This window comes from Sciurus vulgaris (genome assembly GCF_902686455.1).
Source record: "Sciurus vulgaris genome assembly, chromosome: 12".
In the NCBI taxonomy this organism is placed as follows: Eukaryota; Metazoa; Chordata; class Mammalia; order Rodentia; family Sciuridae; genus Sciurus; species Sciurus vulgaris.
In genome coordinates this window covers 22150962-22178609 of record NC_136473.1, presented here as the reverse complement: position 1 = coordinate 22178609, position 27648 = coordinate 22150962, and the positions used below count along the sequence as shown (strand labels likewise).

General features: G+C 42.4%; 1 protein-coding gene across 27 annotated transcripts in view; it reads left to right on the top strand.

Moving 5' to 3' along the window:
- Nucleotides 1–27648, top strand: part of KIAA1217 — a 796647-nt gene that overhangs the window by 744031 nt on the left and 24968 nt on the right. For 20 of the 27 annotated variants that reach the window (XM_079106261.1, XM_079106268.1, XM_079106277.1 and 17 more), the window contains 6 exons: nt 3973–4077; nt 4591–4640; nt 10405–10571; nt 20969–21144; nt 26100–26230; nt 27006–27153. In XM_079106261.1, the coding sequence (XP_078962387.1) occupies nt 3973–4077; nt 4591–4640; nt 10405–10571; nt 20969–21144; nt 26100–26230; nt 27006–27153 (777 nt within the window). The remainder of the gene's footprint in view (nt 1–3972; nt 4078–4590; nt 4641–10404; nt 10572–20968; nt 21145–26099; nt 26231–27005; nt 27154–27648) is intronic. The other 7 variants (XM_079106279.1, XM_079106281.1, XM_079106259.1 and 4 more) reach the window with 1 other exon arrangement.

Genomic DNA, 27648 nt, shown 5'->3' with positions numbered 1-27648 from the left:
GGTAAAGGTGAAATTTGAATCAAAAATTGTATAAATGGAGTCACTGGCCAAAAATATTTCCCCGAACCGGTTTCTTTCCCTGCACTCTGAAGACAGAGAGCCACCCCTGACCCCAAGCAGTGTGGTCACAGACAGAGATAGGGCTTAGAGGAAACCTGGCTGAAGCAGAAGCTGAAGCCGGATTCAGTGGCATATACCTGTAATCCCAGCCGCTCGGGAGGCTGAGCAGGAGGATCCCAAGTTCAAGAGCAGCCTGGGCAACTTAGCAAGACCTTGTCTCAAAGTAAACATTAAAAATAACTAGGAATGTAGCTCCATGGTAGAGCACTTGCCTAGCATGTGCAAGGCCCTGGGTTCCATCCTCAGCACCAAAAGTAAAAACAAAAAAAAGCAGTAGTCATTGAAACCAGGATCAGCACTTTCAGAATGTGACTTGAAATTTTTTTATTCATATTATGTTTGGACCTCCAGAAGATTCATTCAGCCAAGCTGACTTATGACACTAAATAACTAGTTAACCATACCTACTAATCACATAAATACGGTTTATGGAATTATATAAAATGGTTTATGAAATCATTTTTGAAACCATCTTTTCAACAGTAATTACCCCAGTTCTGTAATACCTTAAAGCCAGTGACGTTGGCAGGAATTAGCCCAGGCATCTTTAATATTCTGATGATTATCATGCAAAATTGCCACTGCAGTAAAATGACAGGGTTGTGTTTAATTTCCCTTCTTCCACTGCATTTCTTTTATATTTTTCCCTTTTTACATTAAAACATACTTCATAGCATTTCATCATGGGAGAAGGCTGCGTAAATTTCCAGTTGCTGTAATTTAGTTAAACCATAAAATTGTTTCCAGATTACCAACCATGAAATGGAAAGACAATCTTATTTATGAATTTATAAATCAGATAATCTCCCTCAAATGAATCCTGAAACCAGAAACACTTTGATGATTAACTAAGAGGGGAAAACTTTTCTCATTACCATGTGTCAAAAGAATTGTATTTTCATAGGGTGGTTTTGGCTGAGACTCAGCAGCACACGTCTGTGCTCAGTGTGCTGAGCCTTGCTGGTTGCATCGTGCTCAGACCCTGCTGTTTTCTGGAGAGGGGGAAAGACACACTCCCTCTCTGCTGCCTGGCTCAAACGTCTGAACCCTTCAGAGAAGGATGTCAGTCATCTCACCCCATGTCTCTGCTAAATCACATCTCCTTCCTGATGGCCCTGCCGGTGACACTGCCTGGAAGAGGCCACCCAGGGAGTGTTAATGCACTAACTTACAATACGAGAAGGTGCACGGAGCCTCTGAATGCCCATTAGATATAGTGCTTTGCTCCTGAGCATCTCATCCCAGGAAGTCCTACAACTATGCCCTGAAGGATAAGGAAATGAGATGTGATTGGGGAATTGTCTTTCTCCAGGTCCTAAAACCTTTACCTGAGGGAAGCCCAGGGGAGAATCCAGGTACCCACAGAGCTGAGGAAAATGCCAGCATTCACCCTGCAGACTTCTGGGTGGAGACAGCTTAGCCTGTGCTTGACTTTCTACAATTATAACCATCGTGATAAACCAGTTGAAGATCAATGTCCTCCATCTAGAATCGTTTTGGTGCTATGTTTGGGGGGATTTTTGTTTTATTTTATTGTTTCTCTTTTTTTCTTTTTCCTGCTCTCCGTTGTTGGAAAAGATAATGAAAGCCATTGATCAGAGAGGATTCAGAAAGAACGCTGGTTTAACCCTAATCAGCTTTGTGCCCATGTCCTGCATTGGAATCCCTGCACTCCCTTTCACCATTTGCATCTTAGCAGAGTCTTTATCCTCTACAGCTATAGACTTACCTATTTTCTTGCATTTCTTAATATCACTGTCTTCTTTGTGTTCTTGGGTCATACCATGCCTCACAATCTCACCCCTAGTTGTACAGAACCCTTAAGTCATTTCTTAACCACAGCCATCTAGATTCTAAAAATACCATGCCACTTAAAAAAAAAAAGAAAGAAAGAAAGAAAAGATACCTTCCTTTCATTGCCTGAGATTGAATAAGATACTGGTAAACTCGTAGTTCTGAATGGATCTCCTATCTTTGGGACATAAGTTTGGCTTCAAGCACTGCTGGGGACAGAACCATCCCCTGTGGGACAAATGAGGGCAAGGGAAGACTGTCACCTGATACTGAGCACTTCCCCCAAAGAAGTCATTAATTTCCCAAGAGTTTGCGTGAGTTCCTGTCTCCAGTATGGCCAATGCATGATCACCATTACCCCATTGCTTCTGAGATGTCACTGTGTGACTTGGTTCAGTAAACTTGGGATTCCCACTGGGTTTTTACTAACCTGCTTTCCTTATTTGAATTTCTGACTAATTTTTCTCTTTGACACATTAGCAATTTTATGGGAAAGAGGTGTGACTGATCTATAACTCATGAGGTTCAGCATCCACTGGCGTGCCTGGAGACATTTGCCAAGTCACTCCAGAGAGATGCATTTCTACATTCACCTTTGGAGATTTCTTTCTACTCCATTAGAACAGAGAAATCATACTATCAATACCTAATTTTTTTTTCTTTTTGGGGTTTACAGTCATTAATGATCCTTACTGCATAACTTATGTCTGAAAAATTCAATGTTGTGACAAACCATCCATTTTAAACTAAAGAAAATGCATGGACTTCTGAAGTCAGAGGCGTGTAATTGCAAAACCGAAATGTCACATGGCAATATGGGTCCCATTCCAAGGTACAACTCATCAAGCCGTGCTTGAAAATGCCATAAAATTTAGGACATGGATGTATCATCTCTCAATGAGCCCAACTTCGTAAAAGAATAGGTCACTGTTATTTGTTCCCCCTGAGTACCAGAGAAAGTCACTGGGCTGTATTTGAGAGCCATAGTGTATGCATATGCTGTTTGTAGCATAGGAATCACCATTGTTCCCATGAAAGATCCATGAACTGAGACCCACGTGGTCGCTTATCCCAAGCTCACATAGGACACCTACTCATGGGGTATGACCCGTACTATTTAAGCCATTCTCCCCTCTCTTCCTGTTTTTAGCTACCAGGTATGCATAAATGAATTCACAGGAGGTGACATTTGATGCCACACTTCATGTAGTCAGTTGTTTTTATAATGTGTCGAAAATAACAGTGACCGTTCTGTGAAATGTCCATTGTCTGAGGTCCAGAAATGTGATCCTATCTGAAATGACTGACATGGCCCCTGTGAGTTCCTGAAGACAGAGAGGTATGGTGTCTGTCTGGAGTCAATAATGAAGGGAGTTGTTTTTATCAATGCCTTGTGATATCAGGTTGTTAGGGAAGTTCATTTTCCTGCTTGATTCTATAAAAGCCTGCAGGCTAAAGTTTCTACGGCATCAGATTGAGCATCATCTCTTCCCAAACATACACTAATTTCAATCATTTTCCATGGTCTTAATAAGAGACATTTGTTTGCGTTGCCCTTGGGCTATAAAAGAAGTGTAAATACACATACAGCAAACATCTCCCTCATTCACACAAAAACCATCCTGCAGCCTCCCAGCAGAGAACAGTTTAGAACTGTGAATGACTGTGCAGCACCTCGCCTAGGGCACCCTTGGTCCAGAGAGGAGCCTTTTGGTACAAAGTAAAATAACAAAGCAGGACAAAAACACTCAAAAACACATGATGTGCCAACAGAAGTATTTGAGGAAGATTGCTTTCTTCCTTTCAGTTTTCCAGGAGGCCTCTGATGGTCTGCACAGTGTCTTTTTAGTGAGGTCACTGGCTTAATCCTCAGCTCTGATCATCAAATCTCAATCTCAGCCAAGGATTTGCAGGCTCTTCCGGTTTCTGAGCCAGGTTGGAGTGAACTTTGGTGGCCTAGTAGGTGGTACATTTTATAACCCTCAGGTGGATCATTCACCTAGAAAAACCAGTCTGAAAGTCAATAGAGCTTTAACAAACAATTCTCTTGTTTTCCAGAGAGAGGATGCAAGCTATGGAGAAGCAGATTGCCAGTTTAACTGGCCTTGTTCAGTCTGCGCTTTTTAAAGGGCCCATTACAAGTAGTAGCAAAGATGCATCTAGGTAAAAAGAAATGAGCTATCCAATTAAAAACTTTAATTCAACCTGTTTCTCTTTAATCATTAAGATCATTCATTCATTCAAATTCGTTTCCTCGTAATCATTTCAAGCTAAAATATTCACGTCTCTATGAATCATGTTTTTTTTAAATTTTTTTTTTTTAATTTTGTTTTCCTTCTGGTAATTCTTGGATGAAGGTAATTTTGACCCAGAAAGGGCAAATGAGCTTCCCAGTGCATGTGGCTTCATGGACCACCCCCTGCACAGTGCCTGCAACCACCATCCATGTGTGTCCACGTCTGCCACCATCTAAAGTCACGAGTGTGCCTGGCTGCATTTCCCAGTGTAGGATGCACACCTGGGAAGCCTTTTCCATCCAAGCCAGTCATGGTGCTGATGCTGAAATACCCTCATTGCTTAATCTCATCACTGCTAATTGCTTAGAATAATGAAGGGTACAAAAAAATAAGGGCATTTTGGAAAGTATGTCGCTGACTCTCTTTGTCTTTCATTCAGTGAGAAAATGATGAAAACCACAGCCAATAGGAACCACACAGAAAGTGCAGGTAAGTAAATGTTCTTGGGAGGTCTAGGAGGCCTGCTGATTTCAGAATTAGTAGACCTTTCCCCAAGTCCCCCAGTCGGTGTGACTTGGAAGGCTTTAGGTATAACTCCCTACATAACAGCTTCTGGCTAGTGCTGAAAAATCAGAGTTAGTCATTGGTTCAGGGATGAAACGTTGTCATCTTCAATCATCCATTCACTTGCTAATTCATTAATTCATTTATGTGGCCACACATCCAAGACATATTTATGTGCTTGGCACTGGATGAGGATGGTGAATACAGCAGGCATCAGACCCAGGACTGACTGCCTAGAACTTGGACTCCAATGGGAAAGTTGAGAATAAGACAAGTAATTTTATGTGTGTTGAGTTTCAAGAAGGACAAGAGAAATGTTTAACCCCAGGGCTGGTCTACACTGAGAGCATCCCCTTGGGAAAGTGTCAAAGTGAAGTGCAAAGCGTGGCCAGGAGTTAGGGAGGTGAACACAGGCAGGAACCATCCAGGTGGAGGGAACACAGATGCTGACCTAACTGGAGAGTGAAACCATTGGAAGGCTGGACACTGGGGAAGAACATCAGCCCAGCGACAGCATGAGAATAGACAAGCAGGGACAGGAGCCGGTAGGGAGCAGCAGTGGTCCGGGTGAGAGAAGAAGGTGTGCTTGGACCAGGTTCTGCTTTTTAAATGCCAGTCTTCTCCAAGAAGAGGACCACTTCCATCATCAGAGGAGTTTCCTGGTCCCCAGGTATATTCAGTGCCAGCCTCCCCTGCATTCTCCAGGCAGAGCTCTGTTGAGAAGATGCAGTCCCCCCCAACACCTTCTTCAAGTTAGAAATAGAAATCATCGGCAGAAATGTGTTCAGATGCTAAATTACCCAAAAACATATGGCAAGTTGGGTGAAACCCCTTATTTGGGGAAACCACATCTCCTAGTTTTGTGCAGTGTAGTAGAGTGGACAGAATTTGGGACTTAGGTTTAATCCCCTGCTGGCCCTGGTTCACGCTGGCTGAGCACAGTTTAGCTCTAAAGCCAACAGGGGCTGCTTTTCCAGCATTTTGCTTAGAAATCAATCAGTGGCCTTGGCCAAAGCCAGAGAATTATTTCATGGAAATTGCTAAAACTTGTTTTCAGAGCAATTGCCAGTTTCTCTTGGAGATAGTTATTTGTTCATTTATTTTCTTATGTATTATGAACTGGAGCAGGGGTAAGGAAACTACTAAAACCTTCCATCACTTTGGGATCCTTATTAGAAATGATTAGTGTCTGATACCATTGATCAATATGCACACACTGGTTTATTATTCTCCTTCTATTCCTTTTCCCTTTTTGTGGAGTAATAATTTAGTAAGTACTTTATATATGTCATAAACTATTTAGGGTTTTTTCATGCATTAACCCATTAACTCCTGAATCCAGCCTCCAGGCTAAGGAGCAATTATGTTTCCATGTTTTCAATAAGGAACCTGAACATATTATACACACATGTGACACCTATCAACCTAGTTCACATACCTGTCCTTTTATCACATTGTTTTAAGTTAAGATACCCTAGTCTCTGAAAAGATATACCAGTTGTTTTATTTCTTTGTTTTGAAAAATGTTATAAATGTCTCTTTTGAGCATGGGGGAAGGAGCAGGTGTAATGTATCCTTGGATATTTTCCCCAAATTGGAATCAATAAGTCCAAAGGGATAAGCAGTTTAGTAGCCCTGGCGACATGCTGCCAGCTCTCTCTTCTGAAAGACCGAACCCATTTGCAAAGCCACTGGCAACACCGAGCACTCTTTCTCCCACGTCTCTGCTGAGTCTGGTCTTTCTCATTCTAATGTCTCAAGGCTAGGTACTGTCCACAGGGGTTTAGTTGCCATAGCAGCTCTATATAGAGCACAAAATACACAAATGCTTCCAGAATCCTAGCAAGTATTAGCCCTGTTCTGTAGACAAATGGAATTACATAGAAGTCAAGGAACTTGTTTGACCAAAGGTACGGGAAAATCAGACTTCCTGGTTACCTTAGGGATATGTAGTTTACTATAGATCCAAGGCATACAGTGTGTTCTGCTGCACATCATAACACTTAACACACATAACCCTATAAGGAAGTGTATGTGTCCATATTTTATGATGCTCAGAGTTTAAGTTAGTCATTCAAAGCCACACAGCTGGTAAGAGTGACAGCCAGTCTTGCCAAACCTCAAACCCATGTTCATTCTGTTACAATAAATTCACATCAAATGTGTACTTTATAAGATTCAAATTAAGATGTAACTGACAAAAATAAATGACCAGGGGTAGGTTAAGTACTCAGAAAAGAATGAGGTTCTGAGGACAAATCCTGTGTTGACTCTCACTAAACCAGGCATGAGGGGGACAGAATATGACTACCCATGTCTGGGCATGGAAGGCCAATCCCAGGTTCTGGGAACCTAAGTGGGGACCCGCTGATGGTATCCAACCAGCAGATCATCTCCATCCTGAATCTAGACTTCAGCGCATTTACCAGAGATCTCAGCCAGGTACTGCTGCCACCTCCAGCCTCAATACCTTCCGAGACTCTAGGTGAGGAGGGGAGAGCTGGCAGAATCTCTTTCTGACACTCTGCTCAGAGAAATAACACAGTTAACAGCCACAAGGGTTCCCCCTGTGCCAGACGGAGCAGTTATGTGTGTTCACTCCACTAGCCTACACAATAACTCTTGGGCCCATTTTATAGATAAGGAAATAAATTCCGACAGATTGGTACTTGCTCAAGATCACACTACAGAGTGGATACTGAGAATGATTCCCAGGTTCTGACTTTAAAAATTGAGTGGATATTGTACTCCTGGGCTAAAATTAGGTCTGTAGAAACAGAAGGCTGTTTAAGGAAGATGAGTGGAAATAATCAATTTGACCTGCTTGTGGGAAAGTCCAGTAAGTGACTTGAAGCTGTTGGTCTATGGAGCTGAAGATATTTGTAGGCTGGTGACAAGGACATGGGATTCCTGGGCAGATGATGGAGGTAGAGGTAATCTGTAGAAAGCACATCCAGTGAGAAGAGAATCAGGATAGTACGTGCAGGATTTCAAGGGTTGACAAGAGAAAGGAATTAGGAAAGAGATTGACCAAGACAGAGCAATAGAGGAGGGCAAGGGAGAGGAAATGTTCAAAGTAACTGAAGAGAAATGACTCAATGTCACATTGCAACGAAGTCATGTCAGCCCTGGAGCACGCCCATCAGGCCGACAACTAAGAAACCATTGGTCACCTTACAAAGAGCCATTCCAGTGAATGATGGAGTAGGAACCAAATGTGATGAACTAAAGAGACAATAGAAGAAGACATGGGCATCTCAAAAGATGAGCCTAGGACTGGCGAGGTAGCTCAGAGGAACAGCGACTGTGTAGCATGTGTGAGGACCTGGGTTTAAGCCTCAGCACCTTTATGGGGATAGATTCCATAAAGAATTTGGTTGTGAATGCCACTTACCAGCATTTAGCTGTCACAGGTAGCATGTAGACTTGACCTCTTTTCTCTAACAGTGAAAGATGGGTGAGGTGCAGAGGTGTCCTCAGATTGTTCAAAGAGGGAGAGGAATGTTGAGGGAATGTGAGCCCTCACCAGGTTGAAGAATTAGCAGAACAGTTCCTGTCACCAAACAGGAGGTGGCCAGATAGCACAGTGCTATTTCCGTAGGAGGGGTACCTGCCGGTGCCCTTCGCTGTACACGTAATATTCTGTGGTGGGGCAGGGATGTTGGCACACGCATACACGTGCACTTAGGCACACAGGGAATGATGATAAAAATAAGGCACTGATTCCCCAGAGGAGAACTTCTGCCTGGTTGTGATCCTCCCCCAGAATAGTTGACCCTGGGAAACGCTAATTCTTGACATACTACTGTCACTGGAAATGCTATCGGATGTCCTTTTACTTCTTACCTTCCCAGTAGAGAATAATCCTTTGAACAACTGCAGAGATGGCAAATATTGCTCATTTCCAGGGCCGTTTTCATTTTGGGGTGGGGGAAGGGGACATCCTGTTAAGAGCAACCACGTCTGCTCATAAAAATAACAAAAAGCTCACGGTCTGGTGTGCTGGGTTTCCCTCATAAATCTTTTAAGATGCCTTCTGATCTATTCTGATTTCCACCCCAGCAGCCCTTAGAGGGGCAGGGAGGAGACCTGCTCTCCTTGGATGGTCTTCCAAGGGTGAAGAACTTGTGCCTTGACACCCTCCAGTGGTGTGGTGGAGGCCAAGCTAGTCAGAGGACAGTGGCCAGCACTCCCTGAATCATTGCAGGCCACCTTTAGCCCAGGGCATCAGCTCCACTGAGACTTACAGGGTTGTGTGTGCCGGGGAAGGAAAGGGTTCCTTGGTTGCTGAGCCAGAATGGAAAGACAGGCCTCTGCTAGGTAACCAGCCACTCCGGGGTATGCACATAAGTCATGGGGTTCTGTCCAGCAAGGCCAGCTTGGCCCATTACAAAGCTTCCAGAAAGAACTGAACAGGTGTGTGTGTGTGTGTGTGTGTGTGTGTGTGTGTGTGTGTGTGCATTCATGTGTTCCAGGGCACCTTGCGTGTATGCGTATGCATGTGAAAGTTAGTAACTCATCCGCTCTGGAAGCCTGTTCCACACAATTACCTTAAAGAGGAGGCAGTCCTTCCTTTTCATTCCCATTCCTTAAACTTAGCTACTTGGATTCTTTTTAAGTCCTTTTACAAACAAACCTTAGCCAAAGCAGGCCCTTCCCTGATGAACTTATGAAATACATGAGGTTTATTTAAGTTGAATTCAAAAAACAAAAATTTATAGCATCTATAAAATAACTTAGGCAGAGTTCCCCTGCTCTGCCCCATGCCCCATGCCCCTTTGATTCTGGGGATGGAACCCAGGGCTTCACTCATGCTGGGCAACTGTACTACCACTGAGCCACATCCCAGCCCCAGAAGAGTTTCTTTCTGCTTTTTTTATTCCATTCCTAAAGAATTTTTGAGCCGCACCATATGTTCTTACTAAAGGAGATGTGTACAGAGGTCCTACTCCTTTGGGTTTGGGAAACCTGCAGGGATTCAGGAGAGAAACAAACCCTTATTAGTTTCCCTTGGTGATCCCCTCTGGAATCTCTGTCCAGAAATGATGTGGCGCATCCTTAGGGTACATTGCCATGCAGGACATGGTCACTGAGCACTTTCTCTGAGGTCCCAAAATCTTAAAGTTATTTTTTCCATTATAAAATTACAGATGTACCCTCTGTAGATTTAAAAATCTAAGAATTTACAGTAGGAATATGAAATTTGTGTGGAACAACACCAGTGGGAGATACTGTTTTTATATATATATATATTTTAAACTTTTATCCATGCAAACCTGTGTGCTTACAGAAGATAGGAAGAGGAGGGAGGGAGAAAGAAAAAAGAAAGGAGAACAAATGGAAGGAAAGAGAGAAAGAAAGAAAGAAGGGAGGAAGCAGCATGGACATGTAACTTCCTAAAGTGGCGTCCTGCTCTGTGCTCTTCTAGAGCATGGTATTTACAGACTGCATCCCATAACATTGTGTGGCTTATGTTTCCTAGTGAAGGAAATGGCATTCTCATTGTTTGTTTGTTTTTGCGGTGCTGGGGATTGAACCCAGGGCCTTCAAGCACTCTACCAACTGAGCTATCTCCCCAGCCCAGGAAATGGTGTTCTTAAAGCTACCAGAAATCTCTCCTGGGATGGGGCTCAGAGCTTGGACTTCCGTCTCTGGCATTCTGAGGTCTTTTGCTGCTCTTTTCTCATAGGAACTCCTCACATTTCTGGAGGGAAGACTCTGGGCACCTTAGAGGCCACAGTGCCACCCAGCCAGCCCCTGCCTACAGGAGCCTCCGCCATCCACATGAGCCTGCTGGACATGAAGCGAAGTGTGGCTGAACTCAAGCTGCAGCTCCAGCAGATGAGACAGCTCCAGGTACCCCTCATGGATCCACCCTGTCTCACCTGCCCTAAGTCACCTTTTACCTCCTTCCAGATCCCTGCCCCACTGGCTCTTCTCTGGGCTCTTTCTGCCACCTTTTTCCTAGGGGCTAACTGAAGACCTGAAGCATAGAACCACAATGGCATGCTTCCCCTGCACCACTTAATCCTGGTCTAGAGTCTTCTGCTGCAACTACAATCCATAATGATTTCTTTAAGTGGCGCATGCTCTTAGACATGACAAAAAAAAAAAAAAGTACTATTGATATCTGCTATTAGAGAAGACTTGAATAGACAGGAGCCCTGTGGAGCATTCTAACAACCAGTTAAGGCTGCCAGCTCAATGTAAGCTACTTCCTTCTCTCCAGGGAGCAGGCACAAGGTGCTACAGTCAGTCAAGCTTTTTCTTGTTGTTTTTTTTTTTTTTTTTTTTTTTTTTTCTTCTTTTTTTGCAAAGAGCTGTGATGTATTTAGAGCTATGAATTTAGAATAGAAGATGAATTCATAAGGAAAAAAGCCATTCTGGATGATTTGTTGAGAAAAACATCTGCATTTTATTTGCATAGTATGTTCCAAGTTTTCTTTATCCTTTTCCATTGTTGAAGAATATATGAACTATAGGGGAATTAAAGGGAAGAGAAAATAACTCTCATGTCACAAATCTTGGTCAACAAATTCCATAAATCTTACAATGCATAAAACTCCTATCACGGGTGGAGGGACTGAGGAGCGGGCTCACACATCTCTTTATGAGGTCACAGGTTTGTTATGTATCAGCCTCACACCTCCCTGCCTTTGGTGGGAGGTGGAGCACTGAGGACATAGTCCTGGCTTAGACTTGATCAACATCTTCCCTGACTTTCTTCAAGATACTCATGAGCTAAACATTGCTAAAAGGCAAACAACAGGAGCCTGAAGCCACCACTCTGACGTCCTCAGTAGCCAGTGGAAGGCAACCCCCTAAGCACCTGAGGTGCAGTAAGGAAAGGTCTTTGAATCACAGCTCTTCTCTCCCTTCCACATGCTAATGACATAAACCCTACATTTTTTTTCACCACCTAATTATAGCTAAGAAAATGATTTCCCTTTGCTCTCTGCATACAAGAGGACAAAAAGAGCAGCTGACTTGAGAGACCTGCTCTAAGTCTCTTGCTTGGGTCTCAAGAGTTAATAGAACAGATCACACTGGTCAGTGCTGAGATCCCCACACCTTGGATATTTGGTGCCAATTTACTTAAATCGCTTCTGAATCATGTTGTCTGAAATTGCCCATCCTTGCATGGATTCCTAAAATTGCTTCTCAATTTTAAAGAATTTGCAATGAAATGCAGTATTCAGGTTAGCCTGGGGTTGTATGGTGGGGTGTCGAAGTCAGAAGTCTCCAGTGTCCAGGCAGTAATGTAACAGGGGAAATGAGGAGGGACAAGGGGAAACTGCCCTTAGAGAGCCGTGGCCACTCTGTCCCAGCCAACTCAGTCTGATAGTCGGTTATTTCAAGAGAGTGTGGAAATACAGGTTTTACATGAATATATGTGTCTTTAAATGTTGGAAAATAATTAAACTCAACCGTTTAGTGCTCTGATGGCCAAAAGACACATATGCAGGCCAGAGATGGTCAGGGTTTCTGCCCATGAAGCCCCTCTTCACACCTCTCCTGCCTTTTAGCGCCACCTGCTGGCTATTTGGAAATTATGCTCTCCTCATTTTGCCCGTCAAAAAAATGAGTGAATCTATCATGTATATAGTAATCCCTCACTGCTCTCAAAAGTGAGCAGTTGTTGGTTTGGAGACAAAAGTAGGATTAATTTAATATCAATATCTTACTTTCCCTGTACACTTCATGGGTGTTAAGGTGAATTCGATACTGCAGCTATGGTGTTCATGTCTACAGCATTGCTCTTTGGTGACTGGTATCATTTGGTACCCCGCTGGCTGGGAGAGGTCTCCCACAACTTGCCACCCCTTGCAACCTTGAACTTGAAGTTTTGGGGTCAAGGTCTAGGTCCTTTTAACACCCAAGTTCCGCTATTGCTTCGGAATTCTATTTTCTCTGGCTCTCAGAAAAGAAAGAAAAATGTACAAAGGTGCTTTTGAGCTTAGAAATTTCTACAGTTCTCAAGTGCAGATATGCTGGGGAAGATAAGTACTTTGTTTCTTAACCCAGTTGGTATTGTTTCTACCTGTGACTTGGTATTCTCTGCTTCCCATTTGACTTCCCTCCCCCTCAGATTTCTATCTTTTCAGTCAGGGGAGTCTGTTTAAGCCAAAAACAATTCAGAATAATTAAGCTATGGCAGCTCCCATTCTCTTTCAGCACGTGTATTATTATACACCAAAAATGAAGTGCAACCCCAAAGTGATTATAAGTCCAATAATGGAGCTATCATTAGAGATATGCGAAACTCTCTAGAAGAGTCTCAAAAGAACAAAAATTGAATTAGAAATTCAAATGTTCTTTGAACTGTGTTATAAAATAGTGAAAATGAATGAAATCTTTTGTGCTTGGCAGCCAGCTCCAGTAATTAGATAATTAAATCATTGGAAAATCCTAGACTGCAAGCGTATCGTATTTGAGCATCTCACTTTCAGCACTGATGGATTCTTCTCAGGAACAGAAATGGGATGCAGACACAGAAGGGGGCATAGATTTTAGCAGGATGAAAGGAAAGTTAAGGGAGGAAAATGGAGCCTAAGCAGATCAAGAAAACCCCTAAAAATAAATTCAAATAATCCTCTGCTCCACAGTTTCACATGGATTATCTGTCTATGGATGACTCTCAATCCTGGCTACCCCTTAGAGCCACTTCAAGCCCTTAACAAAATGACCAACACTGAGGCAGCCCTACCAGAAACTGACTTTAATGGTGTGGACTAGAGGTTAAGCTGGTGATTCTAGAATGTTCCAGGGCAAGAACTACTGCTCTCAGGTTATTATGGATGCTCATTCTTATAAGGTATCTCATGGAACTGTTGTGATCAGTCAACTATCATAGAGGGTAAAACAGGAACTAACAGAGTTACCTACTGCTTGGTAAGAAGAGAACACAGGGTAACTTAAAGCCTCTTTTCCAGGAGCTAATCGGATGTGCCCTCTGCTTAGGTTTATTTGGTAGGAGCACTCTATGCATCTTTTATATTGCTATTTTCCTATTCCCAAATAACAGTCTATAATTGACTGGCAACAATGGAAAATACTTTTATTCCTAACAAATGTTTTTTTTGTAACAAATGTTTTTAAATGTAATTATCTATGTCTGTTACCTTGATATGATTTGGGGGTGAGGGAGCTCCTAAGTGATGAACAACATCTCTTTTCCAAATGGCCCAGTACTTGGATTTTGCCAAAATGATTCCAGATCCTCAGAAGCAACTACACTTCTCACCCTCCCTGTAGGCTGAGGAGAGAAATAAGTTTCTGGAAGTGATGGTTGCAGCTTCTGTGGAAACCTGATGAGACTTGACCTAAATCAAGAAACTAGAAACATCTGACTTGTTTAATTCCCACCATTTTATTTTCTTAGACCCTACCTCCTTATTTTGCTTCCTGATAAATAAACAAATTGAGTTATTCTGAATTTAGTGTTACATTTTTGAGACTACTGTGAATGTGCTATTTCTGCCCAGAGAGGGAGGATCAGCATTAAAAAGAAACAGCAGTTCACAGAACCCTTGTGTTTGAAATGATATAATTCAATAGTTATCTGAATGTATCTTTTTATAAGATACTACTTCATGTGTCAGGGTCTTATTTATTTTCTGATGTCCAAAATAACGGTCAGGGGAAGGCGTATCCCAGAGAAAAAGACACCAGGAGTGGCTTCTGTGGAGAAAACCTGTTTTCTCCTGCCAGGCAGAAATAATAAATAAAACTAGTACAGGGTTTGACAATGGGGCTGCTTGGTGGAATATCCCCAGCCTCAATCAGATCTTCAGACAATAAGAAGCTGTCTGAGATGGGGAGATAGCATCCAGATGACATGCAGCTGTGACCAGGCCTCCTTTGTCTTGTTCCCTAAAGCCTGGGGGAACTTGCTGAGTTGCTCATGAGTCATTCTGGGCTCTGGCAATCATCATGAAACTCCCCAGCTCTTGGGGTAGGCGCTGTTGAGTATCACTTCTAGACAGCAGTCAGTCCCATCACACTGTCCACTCTTGTCAAAACAGATTTTACCAAAGAAATCAGGAATAAGTGCACAAAATACAGGTCTATTTCTGTGAGGTGGGTGGAATTTGATTTAAACAGTTTCCTACTTTGTTTATGAAGTTGATATGAATAACTCATTTGGCCCAATTAAAATTTTAATGGCCAAGAACATTATTTCTGCCTAAGTATGCTTATTAACATGTCAAAGACATTTGCAATAAATTATGTTTCCAGCTATGAGGGAATAACTGCAAATCTATTTGCCTTCCCACTGTTGACAGCTACAGTACTGAAAAAACAAACGGAACAACTACTTTCAGATACTGGACAACAGATAACTGGGGTGTGATGTTTTGGGGAATGGGAATAAAGGTGGTGAGACCTACCACTGATCAAGGTTTCTGCCTCGAGGTGCTTTTCAGATGGAATGCCTGGGAAACCCCAAGCAACCCAAGATCAGCTGCTGAGTTGAAATAAGAGCTACATTTAGAGAGCTGAAGCAGCTAGGATTTGTGGAATGGCGTACCAAGTAGAAGAAAACTGTGCACAGAACTACATAACTCTGTGGATCTGTTGTTTGATCATCAGCCAAGTCTGTGTAGAGTGGGAAGACGACTGAACCAGGCGAAGACCAAGTCGGGGGAGCTGTAAGCTAAAAACTTCCCAGAGCTGATGCAGGCCTGGAAGATGTTCATAATTCAACAGGCAAGAGTGAAGAAGCCTTGTAGAGCACATAAGCATTCAACAAAGAGCAGAGAAAGGCTGTGCCTCAGTCTTAAGGACCACCCTTAAGTCTTTAAAGGAAAAAGTTGATCCATAAGTAACTGAACTGTCTGCCAGAGAAAGTCCAGAATCTGTAAAGGAAAACAACAAAATCCCAAACTCCATGTCGAGCATCTCATCAAAAATTACTAGACACAATGATTCTGAAAAATGTGATTTATAGCCTTAAGAAATATCACCCAGTAAAAACCAACCAGAAATGGCATGGATAATAAAGTCATCAGCAAGAACTTCAAAACAGATATTCTTCTTCTCAAGGATTTAAAGGAAAATGTAAACATAATAAAACAAGATATGGAAAGGTCCTTTTCTAAAAATCCCAATGCAGCTTTCAATGCTGAAAAGCATAGTATTTGAGCAGACTTAGAAGACGAGTCACTGCCCAAACAAAATATCAGTCCACTTGAAAACATAGCGATAAAGACTGCCCGAGCTGAAGCATAAGAATAAAACAAATCAAAATTTAGTGACCTGTGGAACAAAATCAAGGGGTCAGCAAAGGACAGAAAAATATTCAGAGATCATGGCTGCGATTTTGCCAAATTTGATGAAAGTTGTAAATCCACAGACCAAAAGAGCTCAATAAACACCTTGACTGGTTAGCACAAAGGAAACCATGTCGGATTGCTGAAGATCAAGGGATAACTAGGAGAATTTTAAAACAGCCAGAAGGGAAACATAAACAAGAATGAATCCCACTTCTCATCAGAAATGAAATACAGGTCAGAAGACAGAGGAACGGCATCTTTAAAGCAGTAAAAGGAAATATCTCAGAAGATAGAAGACACTTCCCAACTCATTTCACGAAGCCAGTGTTATCCTAAGAACAAAACCAGATAGAAATATTATAGGAAAAGCACAGACCAGTGTCCCTCATGAAAATAGATACAGCAAATCCTTAACAAAATAATAGCAGGGAAATCCAACCATAAGTAAAAAGGATATAAATTTTCCCAGGAATACCAGACTGTTCTAATATGAGAAATATAATCAATATCTTTGACTTTATTAGTAGTGCAAAGGAGAAACTGTATCATTTCAATAAAAATTGAGAGAGCATGTGACAGGATGATAAAAACATGCAGTGATTTAGGAAGAGAAGGAATCTGTTGTTTGATCATAAGCCACATCTGTGTAGAGTGCTCTACGGAGAGCATCATTTTACTCATGGTAAAACACCAGACACGTCCCCGTAACATCAGCAACAAGGCCAAGGGAATCTGCTCTCACTTCTATTTCATGCTGTACTGAAAACCCTGCAAGTGTAAAAGACTAGACAAAGAAAAGAGGCATCCAGCCTGCGGGGCTGAGGTGGGATGATCCCTCAAGCCTGAGTTCAAGACTAGCCTGGCAACATAGTGAGACCCTGTCTCAAAACAAAACAAACCAACAAAAAGAAATAGAGGCATGCAGGTGGGACAGTAAGCAGTGTAACTGGTTTTACTCACAAGGGATGTTACTGTGCATGTATGAAATCAAGAAATCTACAGCATACACTACTAGAAATAGAATATGCTACTAGAAATAAGTGAATTTAGCAAGATCAACAGGATCAAGATAATATGTAAAAATACAAAAATGCTAGTATAACCATACAATGGAATACCACCCAGCGATGAAGAGAATGAATTATTAAAACATTCAACTGCATGGCCAGGATCTCAAACATCAGTGTACTGTGCTGGGGATGTAGCTCAGAGGTAGAGTTCTTGCCTAGCTAGCTGGGTTCCTTCCCCGGCGCCACAAAACAACAACCAAACAAACACAAAATGTACTGAATGAAAGAAGCCAGACACCAAGGAGTACAAACTGACTGTATAATTCCATTTATGTGACATTCTGGGACAGGAGGGATTCATCTTTAATGACAGAAAGCAGACTGTGGCTTCCCTGGACTGAGGGTTGGGGATTAATTGCAAAGGATAAGGAAGGAAATTTTTAGAGTGATAAAAAATGTTGTCTGTCTTTTGGGTGGGGATTATACTGGCATATCTATTTGTCAAAACTCACAGAACTCTGGCTTAAAATGGGTATATTTTATTGCATGTAAACCATACTCCGCGGAGTTGATTTAAAAAAAAAAAAAAGTTGAAATGTGAGCATCACCTCCTAAGCAAAAATAAACCAATGATTTGAGCTGCCAATAACTACTCACTGGAAGCATTTTCCATAAGCACTGTTTGCACTGTGCTGAGATGAACGGGCACATTCCTGTGGCCTGGAGACCGTATCAGGGACATGAGGCAGGAAGCATGGGGGGAGCAGAGAAAAGTGGACAGAGAAACGAGGCAAATGTTTACTCCTCCAGGGGTCACGCAGCGCTGCCCATGTGCCAGCCAGAGTGCTGGGAAGTGTTCCCTCTTGGGTCCTCGCAACTGGATCCCCTAAAGCCCCTCTTCCTGGGAAGGAGGATAATAAAGCCTAGAATGCCAGGAGAGTCCCTCGCTCCTCTTCTAGCACTTGAATGTGAGGTGCAGTTGTATTCCCCCGGTGCATCCATGGTCTTTGCAGAAACATCACAGTTAGAGCCACTCACGCAACCTACCACCTGCCAGAAACTGTGCTTGCAGCTGGGGACAAAACAGACGTGCTCCCATATCCTGAGGGAAGAGCAACTTGGGCCAGTGGGAGAATAGGTTGAATTCACATTTCCCGCTTCTAATCCTGACCGTGCCCTGGGACCGTGAGGTGAGTCTGAACAAGCCCCTTCAGCTTTCAGGGCTTTACTTTAACTATCTTTCACATTTCAATTTCGAGAATCTTAAAATGTTCCAGCAATAATCTCTCACTTGGTGACCCTTGTTAATACTCGCTGCTAATGAGACCACAGTGGGGTTTGTTTGGGGGGATTCGAGCAGAAGGGTTGATACAGAGGGCTGCGCACAGCACAGCGACATCATCTGTACATTGGAGAGCCCTTTTCTTAGCCTATGATGCTATTCTTGGTGGCAAATCAGAACCATCTGAGAAGTTTAAAAATTCCCAATGCTCAGGCTGCACCTCAGACCAATTAAATTAGAATCTCTCAGGAGTGCGACTCTGGCTTCTGTAACTTTTAGACCTATTTAATTATCTGTTTACTTGTCCCTTACATACCCATCACTATTCACACCCCCTCCCTTTCGAAGGCAGTGACTCTGTGGAATTCAATCCAGGGGAGTGAATTTTGAGCATACCATTTTGATAGCAGGTAGTGGTGTGTATTTAATTGACCTGTGCAGTGCTGACTGGTAGCCCTGCCACAGCTACTGCCATTAGAGCAAGGTGGAACAGTAGAGCTGAGCCCAGGGCCTGTAAGCCCCTCCATATTTTAATCATTTAGACCATAATTATGAACTCTCCATTGTTCTGTTATCATCAACATTGCTGCTTAATGCAGTTCATTCATTCAACAGGCATTTATTTTTTGTTTCTGCTCTGTGCTTGGCACAGTGTCCTGGAGTCTTTGGAGAGCAGAAATTAACCAGGTGGAGGGAGAAGCATTCAAGAGGTCAAAATAGCAGGTGCAAAGTCCCTGTGGCATAAAAGAGCTTGGCCAGCCAGAAGAATTGAAAGGAGGGATTGGGGCTGAGGCTCAGTGGTAGAGTGCTTGCCTAGCACATGTGAGGCACTGGGTTTGATCCTCAGCAGCACATAAAAATAAATAAAATGAAGGTATGGTGTTTATCTGCAACTAAAATTTAAAAAAAAAAAAAAAGATGGATACTGGTGTGTCTGGAACAGAGAGGTCTAGGTGCATGCAGTGAGAGGAGACTGGCCATGTGGGAAGGGGCCAGGCTGCCTAGCACCTTGTGGACAGGCTGGAGCTGCCGAGAGCATGGCAGGAAGTTGTTTCCAGAAATGGTGCCTTTTAGCAACATGTCAACTGTTTTTAAGACCACAGTAAAAAGACATTAGCAAAAGCAGTTGTGAGAGCATGATTGTGAGTCATATACAGAAGGTCACCAAGAGCCGCACATTTTTATTTGGTTCCCTCCCAAACAAAACCGCAGGCTCCACCCCCAGGTTTCTGCTGCCTGATAAAAGCAGGTGGTACGTGCTCAGAGCTGGATTCATGCCAGGGACTATCATAAGCACTTGATCGTCTCACTAAGTCTCCATAACCAGCCAAGAGCTCTGAACTATTACTGCACCTTCTTATGGGTGGACACAGAGATTCATAACTTAGCCACAGACGCACCACTTCTCTGTAGTTAAACTAGAAACTGGACCCAGACAGTCTCTTTCTGGAAGCTAGTTAATCATCAGGCAATGCTCAGGTTGGAAACCAAAGTGGTTTTACTTGTGGCCTGAGTTAAAATGTGTTGTCTTTACTCAGAGAAAGTAGAAACCATGACGAGGTCTCAAGCAAGTGGTCACACAGTCAAATTGCACTGCTGCTTAGCATGCACAGATTGTGGGCAATTGGCAACGACACCTTCACTCCCACAAGGTGGTATACAGGAGTTGGAGAACAGCCATGAAACCCGAAAACAAAGGAAACAATTGAATTTTGCTAATTGATATTTCAGGGGAACCTTAGGGATAATATAATAGGCATAATAGAAGCACCGCTGTTGAGGCTGATCAAGGGAACTCGCTTGATGGATATGCTGTCCTAAAATTGTCCTTCCCCAGAGACTCACGTTGTTTGTCTAGATTCTTGTGAAGTCTGGATACAAACTTGCTCATCCTATTTACTCTGGGATAACACACCAGAGAGTTCTGGAAGCTATGGAAAGTGTGGGCTTATGTACATCTGCAGCCTTTATCAAATCCAGGGATATTAGTAAATTGCCAAGAGACTTGGGCTCAGCTAGAATTCTGATCAATGCCATCAACGTCAAATAATGCTTTTAGGGTCTTGGATTCCTAGGTGAGGCACCAGCTAGAGAGGCACAGATTCACTTTTAACTGATACTCTGAAATATGCCATAACCAAGTTCTCAATCTAAGCAATATTTCATATAATCCTCAGAATAGCCCCAAAAGAAAAAGTAGGTCCCCCATCATTATGGATAGGGAAATGAAGACCAAGAAGGTCTGAGTAACATGCCCAAAGTCTCGCAGTGGGCTTAGAAGAAGGTTTGGGATTGATACAAAGTCTGCTTGGCTCCCAAGTTAGGGTTCCTTGTTGCTTTCTATTAAAAAAAAACCTGTCCATAAGAGTTTATATCTCATACCCAGGCTGCACTGGCCAAATAATAGAAAGGATCCTTTTTCTTTTTCTTTTTTTTTTTTTTCTTTTGTAGCCACAGACACGAAAGTCTGGTTGTCAGTCAGTTGCTAGAACTCAGATGTTGGCTGAAGAAGTAAATAGGATGTACAGTCTTTGCGCCCTTCCCTTTCCTGCTGAAATAGAGAAATAATGATGCAGTTGCAAAGATTCTGTTTATCCGAATCCACTTCTGAAGTCTGCAGGGCTTTCAGTCACCACGATGGCAGGCAGCCACAGCCCATTGAGGCTGATTTCTTTTGTTCCACAGCTGCAGAACCAGGAGCTGCTGAGGGCCATGATGAAGAAGGCTGAGCTGGAAATCAGTAGCAAAGTTATGGAAACAATGAAGAGGCTGGAGGATCCCGTGCAGCGACAGCGCACCCTAGTGGAGCAAGAGAGACAGAAATACCTCCACGAAGAGGAGAGGATTGTCAAGAAGTTATGGTGAGTTGCCAAGAAGTCACTGTTCACACAGTCTAGCTGTTGAACCTGAAAAGGAAAAATGTCTTTACCCAAAAGAAGGATTTTTCTTAGTTGGTGTTTTCTCCCTTTCTCTTTATGAAGCCCCTACTGTGTACAAGTCAGCATTCCATTGGTCCTGGTATCTGTGAACACAGGTACCTCTCCATTGAGGCCTGCAAAATCCAACAATCCCTAGGTGACTGAGCTAATCTTTTTACAAAGTTGGAGCATCACATTTTTTCTTTAGGGTTCAGCAACACATAAAATTAAAAGCAGTAAATGGCAAAACCCAATGATAAATGGGAAGTCTATATTTAATCTCAATAAATTAAAACTAATAGCCAAAATAACAAAGCACTAAAATTATCTTCCTATTATTCAACCATAGTTAAAATTGCTGGAGAAGAATTTAAATGTAAAGTGCGTCTGATCCAGAATGAAAGATGCTTCCTTGGATGTTACCAATCTTATATCAGGCTCTTATTGAAACATCTATCAAACACCACCATTGAAATGAGCCTCTGCTCATTACTCCCCATCAGGACACAGGCACACCTTTTATGTTAATGTATGTTTTGTTATGCAGCAAAGATTTGTTATAGAATTATTTCACCTTTTAGTGTAATGAATAGTAATTTTTCTAGGTTTCTCTAGTGTTGGTAGTTTTCTTTTGCTTAGAAATCTTAAACCTCCCAAATTGGGATTATAAATTTGCAGATTCTTCCTATGACCAGCATAACCAGAATTTTCCATGATGGAAAGTGTTATATTCTATCACCTATTTCATATTTCAACTGTAGCTACATTATCCCAATACTAATCCCATGTGTTTGATTAAAATGAGAATGTCCCTCTCAACAATCTACAGGGAAAAAAAATCAATATGGGTAATTATTTTCCAAATAAAAATAGACCATTCTTCACTGACATCTGAAAATAGCTTCTAAGATTTTACTTAGTTCATACTTTGTGGACAGAGTTGATTACTCACCATGAGGCAGTAAGGCTATTATTTGTCTGAAATAATTTTTAATAATTTTTGTGACAGCTGGATTATTTAATACTAGGTCTCAAGATTTATCTATAAATATATATACTTATATGTGCATACATGTATACATACATTTAATATTTTTATAAATGTTCTAGTAAAATTATGAAAAAAAGAAAATATCCTAAATTTTTTTGTTTATTGGTTAACTGAAATAACTCCTGTTTCTGGCCTTTAACAAGCATCTTTATCTCAATAATATCCTAAGCCTAGCAGCAGAGCTGATAATGGAACAGATATACAATATTTTGCTGCATAATTGTTACAGATTTGATGCCAAATTTTTTTTGCATAAAAGTGGGATGCAATCTTTATGTGAGGCTTTTAAAAAAATTATGCCAATATTACTAAAAAGTCATTTATTACTAAACTGTCTTTGGTGCAAGATCAGGATGCACAGAATACTCGTGAATGTATATTAACACAGTTGCAACAACTATGCTATGAAATATGGGTAAGAGACTTTTTATCTGGTTGGTATTGGGATGGCCATAAATGAATAAGGTATGCATTGGGCCCTTGGGGAACTTCAATGTAGCAAAGCAAAATGTAAAAATGTATAATTCAAAACTGGTGATGTGCAGGTTGCAGGTGAACCTCCTGCTTCTGAGCCCAGGGATCAGGAAGACTTAACCTGAATTAGTTATTCTTTATATGCCCCACAGGGCAAGCGCAGTACTATATGCATGGTAATGTCAAAAGTGGTTTGTTAAACTGAACTGAGACGGCCTTAAAGACAGGTGAATTTCATCAGCAGAGGCTAGAGACCTTTCAGGCAGAGGAACCCTATGGACCACAAAGTCTCTGAACCAGGAAAGTGCAGGATGTCCTTAGAGAATTGGGGGTAGACCAGTTTGGCAGGAGAATTGAGTGCAAGAGACTACTAAAGTCTCCTATTTGAGTTGCGCCATTCATTCCTCTATCTTATAGTATACTCCAGCCTTGAATTTCTGCCCGATGCCTTTCTGGGCTGTGCTTACCAAGGTTGGAAGAGCATGTTAACAGTAAACTGAATTTCTCGGTTTTGTTTTTGTTTGTTTATTGTTTTCTTTTGTTTTGTTTTTATTTGATTTGGTTTGGTACCAGGGATTGAACCCAGGAGCACTTAACCACTGAACCACCCTTTTTATATTTTTTAATTTAGAAACAGGGACTCAATAAGCTGCGTTGGGCCTTGCTAAATTGCTGAGGCTGGCTTTGAACTCCTCCTGCCTCAGCCTCCCAAGCCACTGGGATTACAGGCATGTGCCACTGCACCAGGCTGACTTTCTGGTTTTTATACACGTTCCCAGGTCCAACCCCAGATTGGAATTTCTTTCAATGGAATTAGAGATGTGCAATTTACAAAGCCACATGGATGATTCTGAAGTACCTTTACATGATGAGGAAGAATTTTTGATCAAGGAAATAGCAAAAACAGACCTATAATCTGGAAAGGTCACTCTGGTGGTCCTGTGCAGGACCGATGGGAGAAGGAGATTAGTAATTGGCCACACTAGAAACAAGTGTAACGATCCAGGAACGAGGCAATGAAGCCTAAACCAAGCAATAGAAAAAAGAAATAGGAAAAGAAATCAAAGACAAACCAATTGCCTAAAACTAGGTCTGGATTCTTCTTGAAAATGTCTTCAAAAATATATACCCTTATAATATTTTTGTAACTTTTCCTTTACCTCTTAAAAGGTATAAAGCAAGTTAACTGGATGTGTCTGCATGGTGAGAGCACAGGTTATAAAAGATAAAAACTGCCAAACTGCCTAGGACATGAGGGAACAGAGACCTCTCTCTTCTTCCTCCTCCTCCTGCTCCTCCCTCTCCTTCCAAGCACTGGAAAACAAGTTCCCTTGTGAGCATGTGAAGCCCAGGTACTAGCAAGCCAGTCAGATGGCAGAGAGATGAAATTTGAGTCTGAAAGGATAGACAGATATTGGGTCAAGATCATTTCTCTTTCATGATTTTCTACGTAGAAATAATAATTTGGCTTATAATAACAGTGAGATGAAATCTATTTTAGCAAACTATGCTTTTTAACAAAAGTAGCATGAAAAGCAACTTAATATTTCAAAAGTCACATTGATTATCAGGTCAAAAGATGTTCCACATTCATTTTTAGCTCCAGTGTCTCTTTTACAATTTTTCAGTTCACAAATGTAATGTTTAATGTTTTGTCTAAATAGGTATCATGAACGTAAGTATAGAAGGGACACTATGTATTATAGTATCAGTAGTCTATAGGTTCTAAGTCGCACAACAAAGAAAATCTGTGAGTTTTGAGGTCTCCTATGTCCAGGGTTAGAAAATCCAAGAGACATCCTGTGTAGAAGAGATGAAAATGGAATTTCAGGCAGAGTGACTTTGGGTCCTGTTTGGTCATGCAATGGAAAAGAACTTTTCCAAAGATACCATGTTTAGAGCTCTCATGAGGGACAGCGCACAGTCTCTCCTCCTCAGGGATACAGTAGATGTAGGAAGCATCCTTTGGGTATGTACACCTAGCACTGAGCACCTTTCCATGGTTCACAAGTGTGGACACTGAGCAAGCGAGACTTTCCCTTTGGGTTCTGGAGGGAATCATTTCATCAGAAATGGTCAATTTCTACAACAGAATGAATGTCATCACTGAATTCTGCATCCCACTTATCAGAGGTGGATGAATTTGTCCTTTAGAGAAAGGACCTTGTTGGATATACAGCACATCCCTGCCTGAATTTCTTCCACAGCTGCCCTGGTGCCATCCACTTGCCCAAGGGGCTTTGAGGTCCATATTTTCGCTGATGAGTCCGCTGCCCGCTCCCTGTTCCACACTCAGGGCTCCAAGAAGCAGAATCACCGTTCACTTACTGCCACCTAGTGGTCCTGCATTTCTCAGCATTGCTTCCCCTGTTACTGTTGCGGGGGAATGTGCACCCTTGTGTGCTCAGGCACACTTATTTATTACACAGAATGGGGGGATCTCACTGTGGCATAATCATACATGCTTATAACAAGGTTTGATCAAATACATCCCCCATTACCTCTCCTTTCCTTTCCCTCCTCCTCCCAACCCCCTTCCTCTACTCTAGTAGGTTCCCTTTTATATTCATGATGAAGATTTTCTCTGGTTGCATTCCCTGGCAAACTGAAATGATACCGACAGGTGTTTATGGTAGGGTTAATAATGTACCCAGAGGCAGGTTATTGTTTTTTTTTTGTAGTTTCAAGTGGAAGAGCTTAACTTAGCTTTGCTGGAGCTGACGTCTCTACACCCAAACACATACACAAACACCAGAAACCAGACTGGTAAATATGTCTTCTATTTGTAGCGTGGATAGGAAAGAGTTAATCCTCAGGACAGTTTTGTTCCTCCTCCCCAGGGACATTTGACAATGTCTGGAGACATGCTTATTTATCACAAGTTACATGGGGAGAGTGTCAGGGTGCTACTTGCATCTCATAAGTGAAGGCCAGGGGGGCTGCTAAACATCATATATTCACAGGACAGTCCCTGACCCCCCCCAAAAAAGGAATTATTTGGCACAAGATGTCATATAATGAAGTTGAGAAACCTGATGTAAAGCAAACCATACTTCTCATTTCACTCCACCAAGTGCTTCTTTGTGCACTTCGTGCCCGCCCCCATCACAAAGTACACACATCCCTCCCTTAGCCGGCATCAGCACCTCTGGGAATTAAGAACGGGTCTTACACCAGGCACGATCACCCTTCTGGCCAACAATGGCCTCCCCATGAACAGGCCCTGGGAAGACTTCCTTGTACCTGCCTTACACCTCACTGCTCACCTGGGACACTATGAAATGGGAGACCCAGGAGAGCACTCAGCCCCTGCACTGGTCCTTCCTGAGGACCTCCCTGGTCAGCTCTGTTTGCTCTCTGTTTTCCCCCACAGTGAGCTGGAAGACTTTGTGGAAGACTTGAAGAAGGATTCATCATCTGCTGGCCGAGTGGTTACTCTCAAAGATGTGGAAGATGGGGCTTTCCTCTTACGACAAGTGGGAGAAGCAGTAGCTACCCTGAAAGGTGAGCATTCTGCTGGAGGGAAGAAGTCCAAAGTGTGTTTCCTGAGATGTTTAAAGATCTGTCAAATATGTATCAGGTATGGCAGTGTGTACCTGTAATCCCAGCTACTGTGGAGGCTGAGGCAGGAGGATTGCTTGAGGCCAGGAGTTCAAGACCAGACTGGAGAGTGTAGTGAAACTCCATTTAAAATAAATAAATATAGATAGATATATAATTTGTAAGTATTTTAGTTATATATATACATATGTGTGTATGTGTATATATGTGTGTGTGCACATATACATATATATATTAAATAGTGAAGGATTCATGCATGCATGCATGTGAGCAATTATTTATCCAGTAACTAGACTCTTACTTGCGAACTCTGTCCTGGGAACTTGGGATAAGTCATGGAGCAAAGCAGGCAAACATCCTCCCTTCTTGGAGTTTATATTTTAGTGAGTTCTGTAAGATTCAAGACTAATGATGCTAATAACACTTTCTATTTGCTTTTCTATTTGCTGGGTCCATACAGTCTGCCAAGACACCCGTGCCAAACTCTTTAAAAAGTAACCCCAAGGTTCAGTTGGCCTTAACCCCAATATACAGGAAGTGGGCCCGGAGGAGCCGTGACCGGGGGCAAAGCCACTTGCTCTGGCCCTCTCCTATGCCTGGCGCTTCCCGCAGACATGTGAATTCCACACTTCTCATGGCTACCCAATGTCGGGGTGCAGGATGGGGGTGGTTGTTCTGGCATTTTCTCTTATAATTCACCAGCCGGTTTGGCCTGCAGGAGAATTTCCAACCTTACAAAACAAGATGCGAGCCGTCCTGCGCATAGAGGTCGAGGCCGTGCGGTTTCTGAAGGAGGAGCCCCACAAGCTGGACTGTCTTCTGAAGCGCGTGCGCAGCATGACGGACGTCCTGACCATGCTGCGGAGGTAACTGGGCACCCCCAACCTCCAGCCTGGGAAGGCCTGCAGAGCGGGTGGGCCGGGAAACCCGGGAGCGCGTGTCGAAGACACCCAGCCTTTGTCACCCTCCAAGAGCCTGCCTTCAGTGTCAGGACTTATCAATCCTTGCTTCTGGTGTCCCGTACGCCACGACTCCTTCCACCTCTGGGCTTTTGTCACAGTATGCCTCGAGGTTCTAATTTTTCAGCATAGACTTGCAACGTCGGGCCCATCCTACAACTTAAAATTAACAGACATGGGCTGGGGCGGGTAGCTCAGTGGTAGAGCACATGCGTAGCACGTTCCGGGGTTCCATCCCCAGCACCGCAAAAAAATAAAATCACGAGATTAGTAGACACAATCGACATTTCTTTAAAAAAAAAAAAAAAAAAATCATTTGAAAGTAGGTTTTGTTTTTTTGGCTCCGTTTGGTTTGCTTTGTTTTTTTAGTAACACTTTGAAGTTGAAGACTAAATCAAAGTA